The sequence below is a fragment of the Vicugna pacos genome, chromosome 10 (genome assembly GCF_048564905.1).
Source record: "Vicugna pacos chromosome 10, VicPac4, whole genome shotgun sequence".
In the NCBI taxonomy this organism is placed as follows: Eukaryota; Metazoa; Chordata; class Mammalia; order Artiodactyla; family Camelidae; genus Vicugna; species Vicugna pacos.
Window position 1 is genome coordinate 60,478,867 of NC_132996.1, and position 20,380 is coordinate 60,499,246.

The following is a 20,380-nucleotide window of genomic DNA, read 5'->3' on the forward strand; positions in this document are numbered from 1 at the left end:
GCAGCTCTCATCTGGCCACACTCTTGCCTCCATTTTCTCATGTCTGTAATGTGGTGATTACACAAACCTCCCTACTGGTTTAGGTTTATATAGCTACTGATTATTAAGCTCTTAATATATATTCATAATCTCCTTTAGTCCTCACAAGAAAGTACTCTTCCCATTGTACAGATGAGGAAACTGAGGCACATGGAGCTCAAAGCAGCTATCACTGTGTGTTAGGATTGGAATGCGTCTCAGGAAGATCTTGTGACTCTGCTGGCCCAAGTTGGCCGGTGTTTCAGGAAGGGAAGGGCTGGATGATGGTGCTTCCGCTGGTCTTTGTGACATCCTCGCAGACCATCCATCCCTGGCCCCAGGAGGACCTGCCCTCCCAGATGGCGGGGGTGGACTATCTAGCCACTTGTCCCCACGGCCCTGACCCGCTGACCTCTGCCTCCTGGCTGATTTCTTCATGTTGGTTCAACATTAACCCAGAGGGATCAGGACAAGCCCTCAGAGTGCTGGGAGCTGACACACTATGGCGCACATCCGAGGCCTGTGGCTACCTGGCTGCCTGGCCCTGGCTACCCTGTTGAGCCTTGTGCATAGCCAGCATGGTAAGGGGGTCCTGGAAGCTGGGACAGACTGGCAGACTGGGATCTGGGCTGGGTTCTCCTGGCTCAACAGAGAACACAGGGCCAGCCCCTAGGTGGGTCTCAGCTTATTATGTCCAGTTTAGGGAAGGAGCCAGGTGCTCAGGGCTGAATGGGCAGTGACTGCTTCTCTCTTGCAACTCCCGTGGGGAGTGCGCTGAGGTGGCCCATGGAAGGGGGGGAGCTAGTGGGCTGTCCTTAGCAGCCTCACGGGTCCTGCCGCCATCCTGGACCCGCCCTTTAGGAAGCCAGCAGGCAGGCCAGGCTTGCTTTCAGCCCCCTTGGTGGCCAAGACAGCCTGGATCCCTGAGGCCCCTGTCCCACGCCCCTCCTGCTGCAGTGTTCCTGGCCCCCCAGCAAGCACTGTCGCTGCTCCAGCGGGTCCGACGTGCCAACAAAGGCTTCCTGGAGGAGCTGCGGGCGGGCAACCTGGAGCGAGAGTGCGTGGAGGAGCAGTGCAGCCGCGAGGAGGCCTTCGAGGCCCTGGAGTCTCCCAGCGCCACGGTGAGGCCCTGGTGAGGGAGGGCCGGGGATCCCTCCAAGTGGGCCCAACTGCAGGAACACAAAGGAGGGGAGTGAGGAGCATCACAGCTCTTTGTTGAGAACTTAACTTCATCTCTGGGCCCCGTTTCACCAGGAGGTTCTGACCCCTGGGCTGCGTCAAGGTCATAGGGTCCCCTGAGGCTCCAGGACATCGGGGAGCCTCCTCAGTCTTCTGTCTGTGTCGGGATCTCGGGAGCCCCGGGCCCTTGCCGCCTGGCCTCTCAGCTTCAGCTTTGCTGCTACTTCTGTGCTACTTCTTGGGAGGTGGGTCTGTGGTGCGGCCCAGAGCCCTGGGTCTAGACCTCAGTGTTCCAGGAGCCCTGGGCAGCCCTCCCCTTCCCCGGGGCTCTGCCTGGGCCCCTCTTCTTCCGTCTGCCCCACCGGGAAAATCCCTTTCAGTCCTGGCCCAGAGCCAGGGAGGGGGTGGTGTGGGGTGCTCCCCTCTCCGCAAATTCTCTTCTCCTCAGTGGGCTTTGGCTTTTGGAAACAAAAGTAAGAAACTCTGCCATAAACCTCCCCAGAGCCTGCCCCCTGTGTGACTGGGATAAGGGAAAGAGGAGAGTATGAGGAGAAGACATGAAGTTTACTAAAAGAAAAACAAACAAACAAACAAAATAGGATCCTTTCACAGTCTCACTCTTAGCCCTTGTTTTTCAGGATTTGTTCTGGGCCAAGTACACAGGTGAGCTCTGGGGAGGGTTTGCTCCGGGCAAGGAGTCCTGGGGACCTCAGTTAGAGGATGTTCCACCCTAGAGAATCTTCTGGTTCATCCAATCATCCATCCCTCCATCCACTCCTCTTCCCCTCCTTCCTTCCTTTCATCCATCTGTCTGCCCATCTTTCTGTTTCTGAATGTTGTCCCACCCACCCTTTGCTGGAGCCTGTCCTATCCCTGCCACAATTTCAGTCATGTTTCTGGGTCTTTTCCAGCTTGTGAGTCGGTGAGGAAACCTCGAGAAAAGCTCATTGAATGTCTGGAAGGTGAGGAACTCATGTGGGGTCTGGGGGACAGGATATGAGGGGACAGCCTGGGAGAAGAGCAGAGTAGAGGCAGGTTAGGAGCTGTGGTCTGGCGGTGGTGGCCTCTAGCATCTGACATTGCCATTTTGCTCCTCCCGTCAAGGATGTGTCTTTTCACCTGGCTCTGTGCCTGGGCGTTAGTAAGGTGATTAATGTTGGAGGAACATGAATGAATGAATGGATAATGAATTCATGTTTAAGGCCTCATTGTCATCCAAGTCCCTGTCCATGCCAGTCAGTCTGCCCCATATCCCCCAGGCAGAGCTCTCGTGATGTCACATTCATTCTCCAAAACCGTGAGTGGCTCCCCATTGCCCCCAGAGTAAGTCACAGGCTTCTTACTTCTTAGCCTGGTGAACTTGACAGATTTTGGACTTAACCTTCTCTTCTTTTTTTTTTTTTCAGTATTCTTTTTATTGAATTACAGTCATTTTACAATGTTGTGTCAAATTCCAGTGTAGAGCATAATTTTTCAGCCATACATGAACGTATATGTATTCATTGTCACATTTTTTTTCGCTGTGAGCTTTAACCTTCTCTTCTAGCCTTACCTCCCATTGCACCAACCCTGAACCCAGACCCCCCAGCTACGGTGACAGCAAGTGCTTCCCTAAAAATGCCAAGGTGTTTCTACTTCCTGGCCCTTGCTTACATTGTCATCTTCCCCTGGTGTAACCATCCCTGCTTGCTGAAAGCCTCCCTATCCTTCAAGGACTAGTGCGAATACCACCATCTTGCTGAGCATTCAAGTGGCATCGCCCCTCCTCCACAGCATTCTGAATACACCTTTACTGTGACAGTAGGCCCCCTGACATGGAAACCTTTAATCAGTGGCCATAAATAACTTATTCAATAGACATTTCACTAAATCCCTATGTGCCAAGCACTATGTGGAGTGCTGGGGATTTTAAAAGAATCAAGGAGCACACACTCTCAAAGGGAAACAAAAATACAAAATATCAAAGTAATTGCTGCAAAAGTTCTGTTCCAGATGCCAAGAGAATGCCAAGAGAGGGAGCATTTAGTTTGCTGGCAGAATCAGGGACAGCTCCCTAGAAGAACAAGAGTTTTTCCTGGATTTGTGGGATGCATTGAACAAACAGGAGAGCATTCCAAGGCAAAAGAAATAGCACGTGCAAAGGCCCCAAGTCATAAGGAGCTAACAGAACAGGTAGACCAAGGCCACGTTGGAAGGACCTTGTTCACTTTTTCATTCTGCTGGCCACTGAATATAAGCTCCATAAGGGCAGGGACCTACCTTGGCTATGACTGTCTTATTCATTGCCATGTCCTTAGTTCCTGGCATGATGCCTGTCACATGGGTGTTACACAGTGGGTACTCGGTGACTATTTGGTGACTACTGTTAAATGGCAGTTGTAAACTACCATGTGCAGAGGAGGTGCTGAGTGTATACAGGTTAAGGGTCGTGGACCAGAGGCAGCTTGGAGGGGACGAACAGACAGAGCTTCGCTAGGAGAGATGGGGGACATATCCTCAGGGTAAGAAACCTGGACTGGGGTCTCTACAGGTAACTGTGCTGAAGGTGTGGGCATGAACTACCGAGGGAATGTGAGCTTCACCCGGTCAGGCATTGAGTGCCAGCTATGGAGGAGTCGCTACCCACATAAGCCAGAGTGAGTGATGGGCAGGCCTGTCTGCCGGCCGGCTGAGAATAAGGGGCGAGGAGACCCTGGGGGTGGGGGTAAGGCCTCTTGCTGAGCAATGTCCTGTTCCAGAATCAACTCCACCACCCACCCTGGGGCTGACCTGCAGGAGAATTTTTGCCGCAACCCAGATGGCAGCATTACTGGGCCCTGGTGCTACACTACGGCCCCCACTGTGCGAAGGGAGGAGTGCAGCATCCCGGTGTGCGGTGAGCTGGCATGATTGGGCGGTCTGTGGCCAAGGCCCTTGGGTCTTCATGGGGCTGGCAGCCAGGGACAGGAACCAAGATCCTGGCTCCCTTCAAGCTGGGGTTAGTTATTTACAACATATTTGGGCTTGTTGGCTAGTGAAGTCAGGAGACCAGAGAGTTAGCTTCCAGCCTCTTTCCACAGCCTTTACTTACTTATGATCCAGGCTGTGGCTCATTCTAAATATGCTTTACTTCCTGCTCAAGGCATTCTTCCCCCCAGGAAGCCCTTTCTAACCATTTTGGTCCTTGTGCCCTTTTCTGAGCACCACATAGCAAGCCTCATACAGTCCAGCTCTGTGTGATTCTGTCATTATTATTTCTCATGATGTGTCAGCTAGCTATGGCCACGATAAGGCTGCAAAAACCACAAAAAGCACAAAATCACAATCACAAAAGCTCAGAGACATACACCAATGAGCATGTACTTCTTAGGCATCTGAGGATCAGCTGGGGAGGCTCTGCTGATCTCAGCTGCACTTGCTCATGTGTCTGTAGGGTCCACTGATAAAGGCCGGGCTCGGCCGGTGGCCCTGCTTCAAACAATGGGTCCAGCTGAGCTTGACTCATTGTGTGGGTGGGTCCAGGTCTGCTCCACAGGTACTCACTGTGGGGGAGCCTAAAAGGCGGTGGTGCCCTGGGGGAAGCTCTTCCCTGAGGATGGCAGAAGTACCAAACAGTGAGCAGAAACACAGGATGCGTCTTCAGGCCCAGGCTCAGAACTAGCACTGTCAGCTCCACCCACGTCCGGTTGGCCAGAGTGAGTCACATGATCAAGGCCAAGGCCAAGAGGTGGAGAAGTACACCTCTGCCTGTAAAATCACAGGGCAGAGGATGTGACACTAGGCAAGGTTAAACAATTTGGGCCAGTAATTCAATCTACCAAACATGGGTGTCTTTCATACCTCCTGTAGGACCCGATGCTGGACCCTGGGCTGATCTTAAAGCTAACTTGCCAATTGTAGAAACAAAACCAGCTACCATTTACCAAGCCCTTGCTCCTTAACACTTATCAATGTTACAGCCATACTGAAACTGACCTACTGCCCGTGTTGACATTCTCAGTGGATCCCAGCTCTCTTTCTTGCTGTGCCCTTGTGAAAACAGACTCCCTAAGAAACTCCAGGCAGTCCCTACCAATGGATTACAGATAGCCCAGGAGGTGAAACCTGGTTACTATCTCTGGCTTATTATGCACCATACACTTATGCTGTGTATTTTGTTTAAATCTCTCAACAATCCTGCAAAAATGCATTAGTAGTCTCTTTTACAGGCAAGCAGACAGGCTAGGAGAGATTATAAAGATGGCAAGGCAGGATTCACATCTTGTCTGCCTGGCAGCACGTGTGGGCCCACCCACTCTTCTCCCTTGCCTCCTCACCCACCAGGCCAGGGGCGAGTCACTGTGGAGCTGACCCCACGCTCCGGAGGCTCCACAGTGAATCTGTCACCTCCATCGGAAATGTGCGTTGCTGACCGCGGCCGGCAGTACCAGGGGCAGCTGGCAGTGACCGCACAAGGGTCCCCCTGCCTGGCCTGGGCCAGCAGCCAGGCCAAGGCCCTGAGCAAGGACCAGCACTTCAAACCGGAGGTGCCGCTGTTGGAGAACTTCTGCCGCAACCCAGACGGGGACGAAGAAGGCGCGTGGTGCTACGTGGCCGGAGGACCTGGCGACTTTGAGTACTGCGACCTGGACTACTGCGGTGAGAGGGCAGGGCAGGGGGTCTGAGACAGAGGACACAACCTGGAGGGAAAAACAAGAACGGGGCCTTCCCTGATGTGAGGCTACCACGTGTGCAGCGAGTGCATTCATGACAGCCTGGCTAACCAGGTGGGGGTAGTCCTAGCCCCCTCTTACAGCTGAGTAAAATGAGGCCGGAAGGTTTGGTTCCCTAGGAACCCAGGTGCTCTTAACTTCTATACCAAATGGCCTCCGTGGCCGGCTGGGCGTTTGGGTAAGGAATGGCCGGCCCCTGCCCCACCCTAGCCCACCTCAACTGGTGTCTGGGTTCCTGCAGAGGAGCCGGTGGAAGAGGAGGTGGGAGAAGGGCTGGACGAGGACCCGGATGCGGCCATCGAGGGACGCACCACCGCGGAGGAGTTCCAGGCCTTCTTCAATGAGAAGACCTTTGGCGCCGGGGAGGCAGGTGAGGCGGCGGGAGGAGGGGCGCGGGGCTGCGGGGCGGGGAGCTATGCTGGGCTCCTCACAGTCCCGCTTGCTCTGCAGACTGTGGACTGCGGCCTCTGTTCGAGAAGAAGGGGGTGCAGGACAAAACGGAAATGGAGCTTTTGGAGTCCTACATCGAGGGGCGCATCGTGGAGGGTTGGGACGCCGAGATTGGCCTGGCGCCCTGGTGCGTGCTGCCTGTCCCCAGCCGCCCCCAGCCGCCCCCAGCCCTCCGCCCTGGGAGACTTCTCCATCCGCAGAGGCCTAGGCGCCACAGATAATGTTAGCCCAGCACCGACATCTCATCGAATCCTCACAGCCGCCTTTTGAGATTGGGCTTGTTACTTCTCCGGTGCAGTAGGTGAAGCTAAGGCTCAGAGCGCTTAAGTGACTCGCCTTAGCAGTGCTGCCCATAAATGGGTCACACAGCAGGACTTCAATCCAGTTCTTCTGACCCCAGAGCTGTGCCAAGCTGTGTGAACTCTGGCCTGAAAGAAGCTTGATCTGAGGAGGGTGGTGTGTGCAGAAAGTTAGAGGGAGCCCCTCTGTGTGACATGGATGCCCTGGTCCCCAAGGGCGGCCAGGTCAAGCTGGGGTCTGGGCCCAGCAGGTAGCTTTGTTCAGTTCTTAAACCTGGAGTTTTCTGCTTGTCGGGCCTGTGGAGGGGCAGCTACCCCACCTCCTAATGCTTCCTGCTTCTTCTCCTAGGCAGGTGATGATTTTCCGGAAGAGTCCCCAGGAACTGCTGTGTGGGGCCAGCCTCATCAGTGACCGCTGGGTCCTCACCGCTGCCCACTGTCTCCTGTACCCACCTTGGGACAAGAACTTCACTGAGAATGACCTTCTAGTGCGCATTGGCAAGCACTCCCGCACCAGGTACAGAAGTGGGGGCCCATGGGCATCTGGACGAGGTCTGAGTCCTCCAGTGTGACTGAGGGGCTCTGGTGGCTCTGAGGCATGTGAGATATGTCTGTACGTCTCCCACAGTAGAAAACCCAGCAGTCTCTGCTGTAAAGTCTGTTTGGCTACACCCTGACTGAGCCTTGGATCTGGCAACAGAGAAACTAAATTTTTTGTAGAGAGCAAGGCCCTAGCCTTCCCCTACCATCTTTCCGGGCACCAGGACATGGCCCATCTGTGATCTCTGAATTGAGGCTGTTTGCATCAAGGCCTACAGCCTGTGTCCCTGCCCCTACCTGCCTGGGCTGTTTGATCCCAAAGCCCTGTGCAACTTCAGGCTGGGAGGAAGCTGTCAGGGGTCTGCCAAGGCAGGAGCCAGCCCTCTCCCCTCACTGGGGGACCGCTGGGTACCCCGACTCCCAGATCCTGAGCACTGGCAGTTTCCTTTCTCAGAGAACCGGCTGTCCCTTGTTGGGCGGCCTACAGCTTCTCCTTTTCTCTGCCGGGGTCTGCACAGGTATGAGCGAAACATTGAGAAGATCTCCATGCTGGAAAAGATCTACATCCACCCCAGATACAACTGGAGGGACAACCTGGACCGGGACATCGCCCTGCTGAAACTCAGGAAGCCCATCACCTTCAACGACTACATCCACCCTGTGTGCCTGCCTGACAAGGAGACAGCAACCAAGTGGGGTGGCCAAGGGGGCGGCGGGGAGGGGGGCCGCCAGGGTTGGGGGGAGCCGCCAGGGGGTGTGGCTGGGGGGCTGGTGGCTGAGGGGGCCTGGGCTGGATTCTGGGCCTGACTCTGACACTCTGCAGCCTTGCCGGAGTTCCTTCCCTTTTCCAGGCCTCGGTGTCTTGGAGTAAACCCCAGAGTTCTTGCTTTGGTGTTTTACATTCAGGCCTCTAAGGGATAGTGTTGGGGCCTGGAAGCTCCTGACAGGTTGGTTCTCACTCAGTCCTTCTCCCCTCCCTAAAGGTTGCTCCACGCTGGATACAAAGGGCGGGTGACGGGTTGGGGCAACCTGAGGGAGATGTGGACAACCAGGATTGGTGAGGTGCAGCCCGGCGTCCTGCAGGTGGTGAACCTGCCCATCGTGGAGCGGCCGGTCTGCAAGGCCTCCACCCGGATCCGCATCACTGACAACATGTTCTGTGCCGGCAAGTCCCCTGGGCGTGGCTGGGCAGGCGGGAACAGCAGGGCCTCGGGTTCGCGGGATTGAGACCTGTTAAGAGCACAGGCCTGGGTTCAAGTCCTGGCTCCAGTCACTTACAAGTCATGTGACTTTGGGCAAAGTTGCTTCGGCTCGTGGAGGCTGCTTCTTCCTCTGTAAAAAAGGAGATGAAAGCCTCTATCCCATTAGGCTGTGTGAAGGTTAAGTGAGATCGTGTGTCTAAAGTGTTAGGTGTGGTGCTAGTCACTAGTTAAGTTGTCTGTATACGTGAACCACATGCCAGCAAGAGGCCACGGGTGGAGGAAAAGTCATTCGTTCATTCAGTCATTCAGCAAGTATTTACTGAGTGCCCACGATGGTCCAGGCACTATTCCAGGGACCCTAACAGACAATGCCTGTGTCTTCAGAGAGCTTCCTTCCTAGAAGGGGGGAGTTTCAATAAACATCTAGAATAGCAATCCCTGTTGGGAGAAAAATGAAGCAGAGTAAGGGAGAGAGAGGTGGGAGCAGGGGAGATCTAAATAGAGTGTTTGTCCATTTGTTGCTGGACAAGGCCTCCCTGAGAAGTGATGTTTGAGCAGAGACTAGAAGACATGGAGGAGTGAGCCAGTCCAGGGGCCACTCCAGACTGTGGGGAAAGCAGGTGCAAAGACCTTGAGGTGGACACACGCTTGGCATGTCTGAGGAACAGCAGGGAGGCCTGTGTGGCTGGAGTGCAGTAAATACAGGAAGGGCAGCATTGGATGAGGGGTGGGAGGTGGGCAGGCAGAGGATGGGTACTTCCTTTAGGGCCTTGAAGGACTTTGGCTTTTGTTGAGATAGGATGTTATTGGAGAGTTTGGGACAGCTGAATAAATGGCCTAACTTAATTAAAAATATTTGTAGAACTTTAGTGTAATTTCAGACTCATAGAAAAGTTGCAAAAATACAAAGAATTCCTTTATACTATCATCCAGATTCTGTCCCTTTCATACACAGTTTATGAATAAATTGTACATATGTTGCCTTTTAACCCATATGCTTAAATATTTCCAAAAAAAAGATGGTCTCTGCCATAACCACAATACATTTATTAAATTAAGAAATTAATATTAAAAAATTAATACTGATAAAATACCTTTAGCTAATTTGTAGACTTTATTCAAATGTTTTCCAGTTGTCTAATTACTGATGTCTTTTTTAGCAAAAGAAAGAAAAGTGTTTTTCCCATCCAGATCCAGTCAAGGATCACACTTTGTAATTAGTTGTCAGTCTTTGTCTTTCATGACTTTGATGTATTTGACAAGTGTAGGCCAGTTATTCTGTAGACTGGCCTCAATTTGGGTTTGTCTAAGATTTCCTAATGATCAGATTCAGGCTAAGTGATGTGTCCTTTTCAGGCACATGATTTCTTTGTTCCATAACTGGTGAGATTAACTCTGATCTCTTAGTTAAGGTGGTGTGTGCAACTGCCAGGTTTCTCACTGTAAAGTTCTGTTTTTCTCTTTGAGACAAATATCTTGTGGGGAGAAAGTTTGATACTTTCTATACTGTTTCTCATCAAACTATTCTCCTAACTATGGTGGCTGCCAAATGGTGATTTTCTAATTCTGTCATTCCTTCTACATTTATTAGTCATGGGTCCTTATTTTATTCTGTGTTATAATTTGTTACTATCATTATTTTAATGTTTAAATTATCCTAGGTTTGGCCAGTGGGAGTCCCAGCTTCTGTGATTTTAGAGGTGTGACTTTTGGAGATGTCCTGTCAATCTCTGAGTACTTTCTTACTTTCAGCATAGCAAGATGTTCTAGGTTCATTCTAGTTTCCTTCTAGTGGAGGATGGTAGTTAGAAACCAAGATCTGGGTGCTAGGTGTGCACGTTGTTATTGGGGTGTCATTGCTCCTAGGCCCTCTCAGCAGACATAACTAGAAAATATGTGTATTATGCATATACCAACATCTATATCTGTTTTTCTTTCTATTTATCTGTCTAAAACCGTGAGTTGATACTGAAACCTCCCATTGCAATGCAACAGGATTAATTTTAGCTTCTTCCTTTCCACAATTGTAACTCTCTCTGTTGCCAGTGAGAAGTCTGACTCCCGTTATCTGTAATATATTTACTTATTTGATTAATACTAAATATAGTTTCAGAATCACTCATCCATAGCTGTGAAAAAAATCCTACAAACTAGAGTTCAGCATTTATTCACAGTTGTTCCTGTTTTTAACCTGAAGATATTAGCAATACTGTGCCTAAAAGTAACTTGGATTACTTAAAATACAGTTAGGCTCATTTGTTTCTGCCTTCTCTGTGTTATTTAAAATACAGTTAGGCTCATTTGTTTTTGATTGTGTTCAGTTTTGACTACCCTCCCTCCTATCTTGGTGGTTTTATTTATTTTTGGAGTATAGGCATACCTTGTTTTATTGTGCTTCACTTTATTTGTATATTTTTTATTTATTGAACTACAGTTGATTTACAATATTATATTAGTTTCAGGTATATAACAAAGTGATTCAATATTTTTATAGATTATATTCCATTTAAAGTTATTACACAGTAATGACTGTGTTTTCCTGTGCCGTATCCTGTTGCTTATTTATTTTATACATAATAGTTTGTATCTCTTAATTCCCACCTCTGCTTTGCTCCTCCTCCTTCCCTCTCCCCACTGGTAACCACTAGTTTGTTCTCTATATCTGCGAGTCTGTTTCTCATTATAGTCATTCGTGTTTTATTTTTTAGAGTCCACATATAAGTGATAAAACAGTGTTTGTCTTTCTCTGTCTGACTTTTTTTTTTTAATGGTATTGGGGGAGTAATTAGGCTTGTTTATTTGTATATTTATTTTGAAATGGAGGTACTAGGAATTGAACCCAGGATCTCATGCATGCTAAGCACTCACTCTACCACTGAGCTACACCCTCCCTCTTCTGACTGACTTATTTCACTAAGTGTAATATCCTCCATGTCCATCCATGTTGTTGCAAATGGCAGAATTTCATTCTTTTTAATGGCTGAGTAATATTTCATTGTATGTACATGTCATATCTTCTGTATTCATTCATCTATTGATGAACACTTAGGTTTTTACTTTGCTTTATTGCCCTTCCCAGATACTGCATTTTTTTTTTTTTTTACAAATTGAAGGTTTGTGGCAATCCAGTGTTAATCGGGACCATTTTTCCAACAGCTTTTGTTTACTTCATGTCTCTGAGTCACGTTTTGGTCATTCTTACAATATGTCATGTTTTTCATTATTATTATATTTATTATGCTGGTCTGTGATCAGTGATCTTTTTTTAACACTTTTTATTGATTTATAATCATTTTACAATGTTGTGTCAAATTCCAGTGTTCAGCACAATTTTTCAGTCATTCATGGACATATACATGCTCATTGTCACATTTTTTTCTCTGTGAGTTATCATAACATTTTGTGTATATTTCCTTGTGCTATGTGATCAGTGATCTTTGATGTTACTATTGTAATTGTTTTGGGGCATCGTGAACTGTGCCCATATAAGATAGCAAACTTAATAAATGCTTTGTGTGTTCTGACTGCTCCACCAAACCCTTCGTTCTCCCATCTCTCTCCCTTTCCTTGGGCCTTCCTATTCCCTGAGACACAACGATGTGGAAATTAGGCCAATTAATACCCCTCCAATGGCCTCTAAGTGTTCAAGTGAAAGAAGAATCGTATGTCTTTCATTTTAAGTCAAAAGCTAGAAATGATTAAGCTTAGTGAGGAAGACATGTCAAAAGCTGATAGGCCAAAAAGCTGGGCCTCTTGTGCCAAACAGTTAGCCAAGCTGTGAGTGGAAAGTTCTTGAAGGAAATTAAAAGTGTTCCTCCAGTGAACACATGAATGATAAGAGCAAAACAGCCTTATTGTTGATATGAAGAAAGTTTTAGTGGTCTGGATAGGGGATCAAATCAACCACAACAGTCCTTCAAGCCAAAAGTTTGAGGCTAGCAGAGGCTGATTCATGAGGTTTAGGGAAAGAAGCTGTCTCCATAACATGACAGTGCAAGGTGAAGCAGCAAGTTATCCAGAAGATGTAGCTAGGATGAACCATGAAAATGACTATACTAAACCACTGATTTTCAGTGTAGACAAAACAGTCTTATATTGGAAGAAGATGCCATCTAGGACTTTCACATTTGGAGAGAAGTCGATGCCTGGATTCAAAGCTTTAAAGGACAGACCGGTTCCCTTGTTAGGGCCTAATACAGTTAGTGACTTGAAGTTGAAGCCAGTGTTCATTTCCCATTCTGGAAGTCCTAGGGCCCTTTAAAATTATGCTAAATCTGCTCTCCTTGTGCTCTGTAAATGGAGCAACAAAGCCTGGGTGACAGCACATCTGTTTACAACACAGTTGACTGAATATTTTAAGCCCACTGTTGAGACCTACTGCTCAGAAAAAAAAGATTTCTTTCAAAATATTACCTCTCATTGACAATGCACCTCGTCACCCAAGAACTCTGATGGAGACATAAAGGTTAATGTTTTTTTCATGCCTACTAACACAGCATCCATTCTACAGCCCTTGGGTCAAGAAGTAATTTCAGTTTTCAAGTCTTTTTTTAAAAAATAATATTAATCAATTAAATTGTTTTCTTTTTTGCTTTATTGTTATTTATTTGTTTATTTGTAGGGGGTAGGTAATTAGGTTTACTTATTTTTTTTAGAGGAGGTGCTGGGTATTGAACCCAGGACCTTGTGTATGCTAAGCATGTGCTCTACCACTTGAGCTATACCCTCCCCACCTCAATTTTCAAGTCTTATTATTTGAAAAATACATTTCATAAGGCTGTAGCTACCATAGATAGCGATTCCTCTAATGGATCTGGGCAAAGTCAATTGAAAACCTTCTGGAAAGGATTCACCATTCTAGATGCCATTAAGAACATTCGTGATTCATGGGAAGAGGTCCAAATATCAATGTGAACAGGAGTTTGGAAAAAGTTGATTCCAATCTCCATGGATGACTTTGAGGGGCTCAAGGCTTCCATGGAGAACATAACTGCAGATGTGGTGGAAATAGCAGAACTAGAATTAGGAGTGGAGCCCTGATATGTGACTGACCTGCTGCAACCTCATGATAAAACTCTAATGCATAAGGAGTTGCTTCTTGTGGATGAGCAAAGAAAGTGGTTTCTTGAGATGGAATCCACTGCTGGTAAAGATGCTGTGAAGACTGTTAAAATGACAGATGTGAAGATAGTTAAAATGACAACGGGTTTAAGGTATTACATAAACTTAGTTGGTAAAGCAGCGGTAGAGTTTGAGAGGACTGACACCTATTTTGAAAGAAGCTCTACTGTGGGTAAAATGCTGTCAAATAACATTGCATGCCACAGAGAAATCGGTAATGAAAAAAAGAGCAATTTCAATCCATGTAGCAAGCTTCATTGTTATTTTAAGAAGTTGCTACAGCCACCTCAACCTTCAGCAACCACCGCCCTGATCAGTCAGCAGCCATCAACATGGAGGCAAAACCTACCACCAGGCAAAAAAATTATGACTTGCTGCAGGTTCAAATGGTTAGCATTTTTTAGCAACAGAGTATTTTTTTTTATTAAGGTATAGTTGCTGTACAATATAAGGTTTAGGTGTACAACGTAATCATAGTTTTAAAGCTTATGTTCCATTTAGTTATTATAAAATATTGGCTATAGTCCCCATGTTATACAGTATATCCTTGTAGATTATTTATTTTATACATAGTAGTTTGTATGCAACAAATTATTTTTGAATTAAAGTATGTATGTATTTTTTCACATAATGCTGTTGTACCCCTAATAGACTACAGTATGCTGTAGACATAACTTTTATATGCCAGGAAACCAAGAAAGTCATATAACTCGCTTTATTGTGGTGGTCTGGAACAGAACCCACAGTATATCCAAGGTATGCCTGTATTAACATGGTCCAAAAATCAAACTCTTTAAAACAGGTACACTCAGAGAATGACACTTCCCTTTCCCTCCTGTCCTGGTCCCACCGCCTTCCTTTCCCCACCACTTCCAGCCAGCCCTGCAGTTCACCGGCCTCAGGAGTTGGTAGTTTATTCTTTCAGTGTTTCTTTTTGTACAAAGAAGCAGACACATGTATATTTTCTTACTTCCCCCTTTTCACAGACAGAGTAACACAGTATAGATACTCTTTTGTACTTTGTTTTTTTCACTTACTGTATCTTGGACTTTCATTCCATTTTGGTTAGAAAGTTTTTCCTTATTAAAAACAATTTTATAGCCATATTATGTGAATGTATGATAGTCTATTCAGCCATTTCCTGTGTATGGGCATTTAGATTTCCAGTATTTTGTAACTGAACATCTTTTTATATGCTTAATGACTGTTTTTATATAATTTTTTGTGAAAGCCTTCATATTTTTTTGCCTATAGTTTTGTCCCTTTCCCGTCATTTTTTGAGTTCTTCGTATATTAGTGATATTAGGCTTTTGTTTGTGATATCCTTTGCAAATGTTTTCTCCCAGTTTGTTATTTTTTTCCTTTATAATTTTTTTGCCATTGAAGAAAAAATTTTTTATGGAGCCAGATTTATTAATTCTTTTGTTTTAGTGCATCTAGATTTTGAGTCAGAGTTAAAAGAACTTTCCTTGTACCCATGTCATAGAGAAATTCACTGGTGTTTTCTTGTAGTACTTGGTTTCATTTTTCGACACTTAGATCTCCAAGTCATTTGTTTATTCTTGTGTATGATGCAAGGTATGGATCTAATTTATCTTTTTCCAAATGGCTAGTAAACTGCCTCTACACCATTTAGTAAAAATTCTGTCTTTGCCCCAGTGATTTGAGATGTCACTTTGATCACATACTAGGTATCTATGTGTGCTTAAGTCTGTTTCTGGACACCTGATTCTTCTGGTCTGTGGTCTATTCTGTTAAAATGCTGTCTTGTTTTAATTACAGAGGCTCTAGAGTGTTTTCCTGTCTGGTAGGGCTTGTCTTTTGTAGTTTGTCTTTTCCAGTGTTTTTCTGGCAGTTCTTGCACGTTTGTTTTTCCATATGAATTTTGGTATCAACTTGTCTAGCTGAATAAAAAAAGCTGGTGATATTTTTATTGGGATTATGTTAAATTTATAAACTAAATTAGGGAGAACTGACATCTTTTGGATTCTAAGCTATTCTATCCAAGGACAAGAAATGTCTTCCCATTTGTTCACGTTTACATTGTATCTTGTGTTGCAATGTCTTCTCTTATGATTTTTTTTTTCTCTTTGGCACCTTATTTTATGTACTTGTGTTTTCTTCCTTATTTTTCTTGAGTAAATTAGCTAGTGGTTGCAAAAAACAAGCAAAAATACCTAAGAATTTGACTTACTAATTAGGCTTATTATTTTTCTATTCTGTTCCTCGTTAATTAATGTTCTGCTTTTATCTTAAATTTTTTTCCCTTATGCTTTCTCATGGTTCATTTTGCTGTTCTCTTTCTAAAAGCTTTTTGAGCTGACAATTTGGTGAGTTAATTAATTAATTATATCCTTTAGTGGTTAATTTCTTTAATTTTTGCCGAGTAAGGCTACGCATTTTCCTCTGTTCACAGAAAACACTATTTAGTGTGTTTGAATTATCATTTTTTTTAATTCTGTAATTTCATTATGTATTTCCCTTTCACTCAAGAGTTGTTTAATAAGTGGGTTTTAAATTTCCAGATGGGAGGACCCTTTGTATTTTGATTTTTCAGTTTTGCTGCATTATGATCCAGAATATGGTTTGTGATATTTCTAGTTTATGGAACTGTTTTTTTTGAGAGCTGTTTGATCAATTTCCACGAATGCACCTGTGTGTGAGGTGTGGGAGTGTGCTCTCTCTCTTTTATCCACGTGTAAAGCTTAGTACATGTATGTATCTGTAAATGTATCTTATCACTTGTTACTTAGGTCATTTATATTCTTATTTATTTTTGGTTCACTTGATCTGTCTTGTACTAAGTTTGGTGGGTCAAATTCTATTATTAATGTATTTGTATCCATCTCCTTGCATCCCTTATAGTCTTTTACTGTATAAAGGCAGTTACTGTGTTATTTGGTGTAGATATTCATAACAATTATTCATTGTGAATTGTGGCTTCTAGCCTTAAAAGTGTCTTTCTTTAAATTATTTTAAATTTCAGCTTCACCATCTCTGCTCTCTTTTTATTCCCATTTGCCAGATAAACTTTTGTCCATCCCTTTAATTTTAGCCTCATGAATCACTCGGTTTTGTCTCATATATAGCATAGTTGGGTCTTGTTTTGTGAATCAAATTAAAATATATTTTTGTTTTCTAAAGGCACGTTAAGCCCATTTGTACTTATTGACATGATTGGTAGAATTAGTATCTCATATGATTTTGTAAATATTATGTATATATGTTTCATTTACTGTGTTTTTTCCATGTGTGATCTTTGCTTTTAAAATAATTTCATATATTTAAGAAGGCTTGCATTTTTGTTCTACTGATTATCTTTGGTCTTACGCCTTTTTGAAGTGCCCTTAGCTTCTTACATTCTTTTAATTGTTGTATAGCCAGTCGGTGAGAGTTACCGTCAGTGAGTTTACTTTCGTCTTTCTCTTCTCTTCTCTTCTCATACTTTGAGTTGCATTTTTTCTGCTACTCAGCCATAAAAAAGAACAGAATTCTGTCATTTCAGACAGAAGAGTTTCAGGACAGTTAATCCATCCCTTTGCTGAAGCATTTACCTCTTGGTTGGATGAAGTTTGTCCACTAGTAGATTCTTAAAAAAGGGCTATGAGTATAGAATTTTCTGTAGTCTTGACACCTGAAGTTTAGCTTGGTTGGATATAAAATCCATGGTTTACATTTTCCTGCCTTGAATTTTTTGAAAATAGAGCTTTATCATTGCTTGCTTTGTATGTTGTTTTTGAATAACAGTGCTTGTTGTTTTTGAATGCCAGTGTAATTCTTTTCCTCTTTGTAAGGCAGTTGATCTTTTTGCTTGGTGGCCTTGAAGGTTTTTAATTCATCTTTGGAATCTAACAATTTTTTAGAATACATCTCAGAGTTGAGTGTTTCAGATCAGTTTTGCCAGTTACCTAGGGGATCTTTTCAATATGTACCTTCAATCTTTTATTTCTGTGAAGTTTTCTTAGACCGTGTTAGACATACTAGTTCTGTTCCGTTGCTTTCTTTTTCTTCTTGAGGGACTCATTTCTTTAGCCTAGTTCCATTTTAACCACTCTCTGCTTTTAATTTCTTCCCATCGTTTTATCCATTTATTTTTAGGTTTTGAATTTCTGATTCATTCTTTTTCACATACCAAAAATTTGCTTGAGGGTATTTAATTCAGTTACTGTTTTCTTCTGTTTCATGGTTGTGTTTTGGGAGAGAATTTTGGTTAGCTGAGGTATTTTTATTCTTCTTTTTTTGGTTTCCTATATTTGTATGGATCTATTTAGTTTTCATCTATCCATTTTGTAGATTTGGGGTTATTTACAAGATTCCTAATTTGTAAGTATCTACTTCTTTGCTCTAGTGGACATCTTACCATCCTCATCTCCACGTATGTTTTGATATTAGATGTACAGTCAAGTATATTAAAGTGGTTTGAAGTTTGGGTGTTCTCTCTATCCTAGTTGTGTTGAAAGTGTGTTTTTTGTGTAGCTTTTGTTCTTGCTCTTCATGTTGTTCTGCATTGTTTGTAGAGGGTACGTGGGGATATTTGGATAAAGGCAACTGCCATTATTCTCTGCTACCTGTAAGCCTAGTGTGTTTTTTAAGTCATTCTGCCTGTTGGGTAGAGAATGGATTGTAGGCGGCAAAGAAAAAGTAGAACTGGGGAGACTAGCGGTCCAGGGAAGAAGTGTATGTGGCAGGACCAGGTGCAGAAGCAGTGGGGAGTGCTTGGGTCTGGCATACATGTTGCAGACAGAGCTGACAAGAGTTGCTAAAGGATTGGGTGTGTGGGGTGAGGAAATGGGAAGACTCAAGGGAGACTGGAAGGAGTCAAGTGGACACTTGCCAGCAGTATCTCTTGAAGGGGAAAGTGGCTGCAGTATGAGCTTTACCCTGAGTACTGCTGTTCTCTCTCAAGGTTACAAGCCTGATGAAGGGAAACGAGGGGATGCTTGTGAAGGCGACAGTGGGGGACCCTTTGTCATGAAGGTAGGCTTCTCCAAAGGCCAGGAGCTGGTGGGCAGATCCTTCTTGGGTGGGTGAGGAGGGACCTGAGTTTTCAGAAACAACTGCTTGACAGGATAATACTGATACTACCTTGGACTTGACTGTTGGAAACCCCATGTTTCTTCCTCAGAGCCCCTTTAACAACCGCTGGTATCAAATGGGCATTGTCTCATGGGGTGAAGGCTGTGACAGAGATGGAAAATATGGCTTCTACACACATGTGTTCCGCCTGAAGAAGTGGATACAGAAGGTCATTGATCGGTTTGGAAGTTAGAGGGCCACCCACTTTCTAGGCTCCTCACTACAAAATCACAGAAGCCTATCCAGTGAATTATTTTTGTGGTTTGTTCCTGAAACTATTGTTGTCAATAAAAGTGACTCTGTCAAAGTGCCTCAGTGCTCCCAGTGCTGTTCATGGGCCTTACTGGACAAACAGGGCCAACTGAGAGGAAAGATGGCAGCTTGAATTTATTAGCATTTAAAATGTTCCAGGCTTGGGGCTTTAATGGATTATTTCATTTAATCCTTACAAAAGGTAGTAAACTGAGATTTGGAGGAGTACCTTCTCCAAGGTCACATGGCTAAGAAGGGTCAAAGTCTGACCTGAAATATGGGAGACACTGAAGCCCATGCTGGTAGCTGCTCTGCTGTGAGGGCTGCGAAGAGCTTGTCCGAGAACCAGAGATGAGGCAGGAGGAAGGGAGGCTAGTGAGGGGGGAATAATAACATCTTTCTATTTACCTCAAACTTCCTCAGTCCCTACATCCTTCCTTAGGTTATTAAAATATCAGATTTATGTCCCCCCAAGGCTCAGACTTTGAGAATACTGTGGGTTGTGGTTCAGAGTAAGGACCTTAGTGCCAGACTGCCTGGGTTCACAGTCCAGCTCCAACCTTAAAAGGGATAACCATGGCTAAGTCGCTTGACCCCCCGAGCCTGTTACCTGGTATATACGATGTATGTAATGACATGACTTGCCAAATAAGGTTTTGAGGATTCAGTGAGGTCACTAGGGTAGTGTACTTAGCAAAATGCCTGTACCTGGTCAGCTTTCTGTAAATCACTGCCACTTTTATTCTCACTACTGCCTGGGTGTAGCAGAGGTGAAAGTTCCTCTGCTACATCCCACTTCCCCCTCTGGCCCCTGAAATAGCACAGTGGCAGGGTTGTCGCCTCCTGGAATTTCTACTCTCTCAGCAGTTACCAGACTTGGGCAATTTGTTTTTCTAAGAAATGGGAACAAGAATATGTATAAGCAGTTCCTTAATAGGTTTGGACAAAGTCTTAAGCGTCAGAACTTTCAAGATGCCCTTTGACAGCACATTCTTCTAGGTTACTGCTGGCAGAGGTCACCGGATGGGATGGAGCATGGCTCTGACACATCACTGACCTTGTGTGTAGCTCCAGAGTTTCCAGCTGACCTTGGCGTGTTGCTCTTCCTGCTGGGTGCGTTCATGACTCAGGGGAACTAGGCACTACAGCCTGTGATGTGACAGCAGAGTGACAGCAAGTTGCAACTGGTATGAAGGGCTCATTGCTTGGTGACAGGAAGACTGCTGAGAAGTCTCACCACTGGGCTTGGAGGGGAGAGTGAAGACTGAACGTGCGCCGTGGGACAGGGAGGGGAGTTGAGCTCAGGTGCCGTGTGGTCACCATTCTCGGCCTAGGATCTTTAACTAAGGTCTTGAGACTTCATGGCTTACAGTGAGAAGGGAGCTAGGGTAGGTTTCTTTACCCCCATTCCTTCCCTTTTCTTCCCACTCTGATTTTTCAGTACATCAGGGAAGAGAGAATTAGGACTGAGTTCCTTGTCCTCACCCTTTGGTTCTAGTTGACTGGAAAGCAAGGTAAAAACTGGGGCTTCAGTGAGCTTGCAGGATCTTGG

At 45.2% G+C, this 20,380-nt stretch overlaps 1 protein-coding gene across 1 annotated transcript; it reads left to right on the plus strand.

The window, feature by feature from the left end:
- The first annotated feature begins 316 nt into the window (after positions 1 to 316).
- On the plus strand, positions 317 to 18,886 carry F2 (coagulation factor II, thrombin). The gene is made up of 14 exons (XM_006212287.4): positions 317 to 599; positions 976 to 1,139; positions 1,836 to 1,860; positions 2,109 to 2,159; positions 3,728 to 3,833; positions 3,936 to 4,072; positions 5,500 to 5,814; positions 6,130 to 6,258; positions 6,339 to 6,465; positions 6,987 to 7,154; positions 7,696 to 7,869; positions 8,161 to 8,342; positions 18,407 to 18,477; positions 18,626 to 18,886. The coding sequence occupies exons 1-14, from the start codon at positions 521 to 523 to the stop codon at positions 18,767 to 18,769; spliced, it is 1,872 nt and encodes a 623-aa protein (XP_006212349.1). The 5' UTR covers positions 317 to 520; the 3' UTR covers positions 18,770 to 18,886.
- The last annotated feature ends 1,494 nt before the right edge of the window (positions 18,887 to 20,380 follow it).

What these genes read in the sequence shown, in the direction of transcription:
- F2 (XM_006212287.4), top strand. Translation starts at nt 521, where the DNA reads ATGGCGCACATCCGAGGCCTGTGGCTACCTGGCTGCCTGGCCCTGGCT. An exon ending in GTTCTGGGCCAAGTACACAG is followed by an intron (nt 1,861 to 2,108) that starts GTGAGCTCTGGG and finishes GGTCTTTTCCAG; the next exon opens with CTTGTGAGTCGGTGAGGAAA. An exon ending in GGCAAGCACTCCCGCACCAG is followed by an intron (nt 7,155 to 7,695) that starts GTACAGAAGTGG and finishes GGGTCTGCACAG; the next exon opens with GTATGAGCGAAACATTGAGA.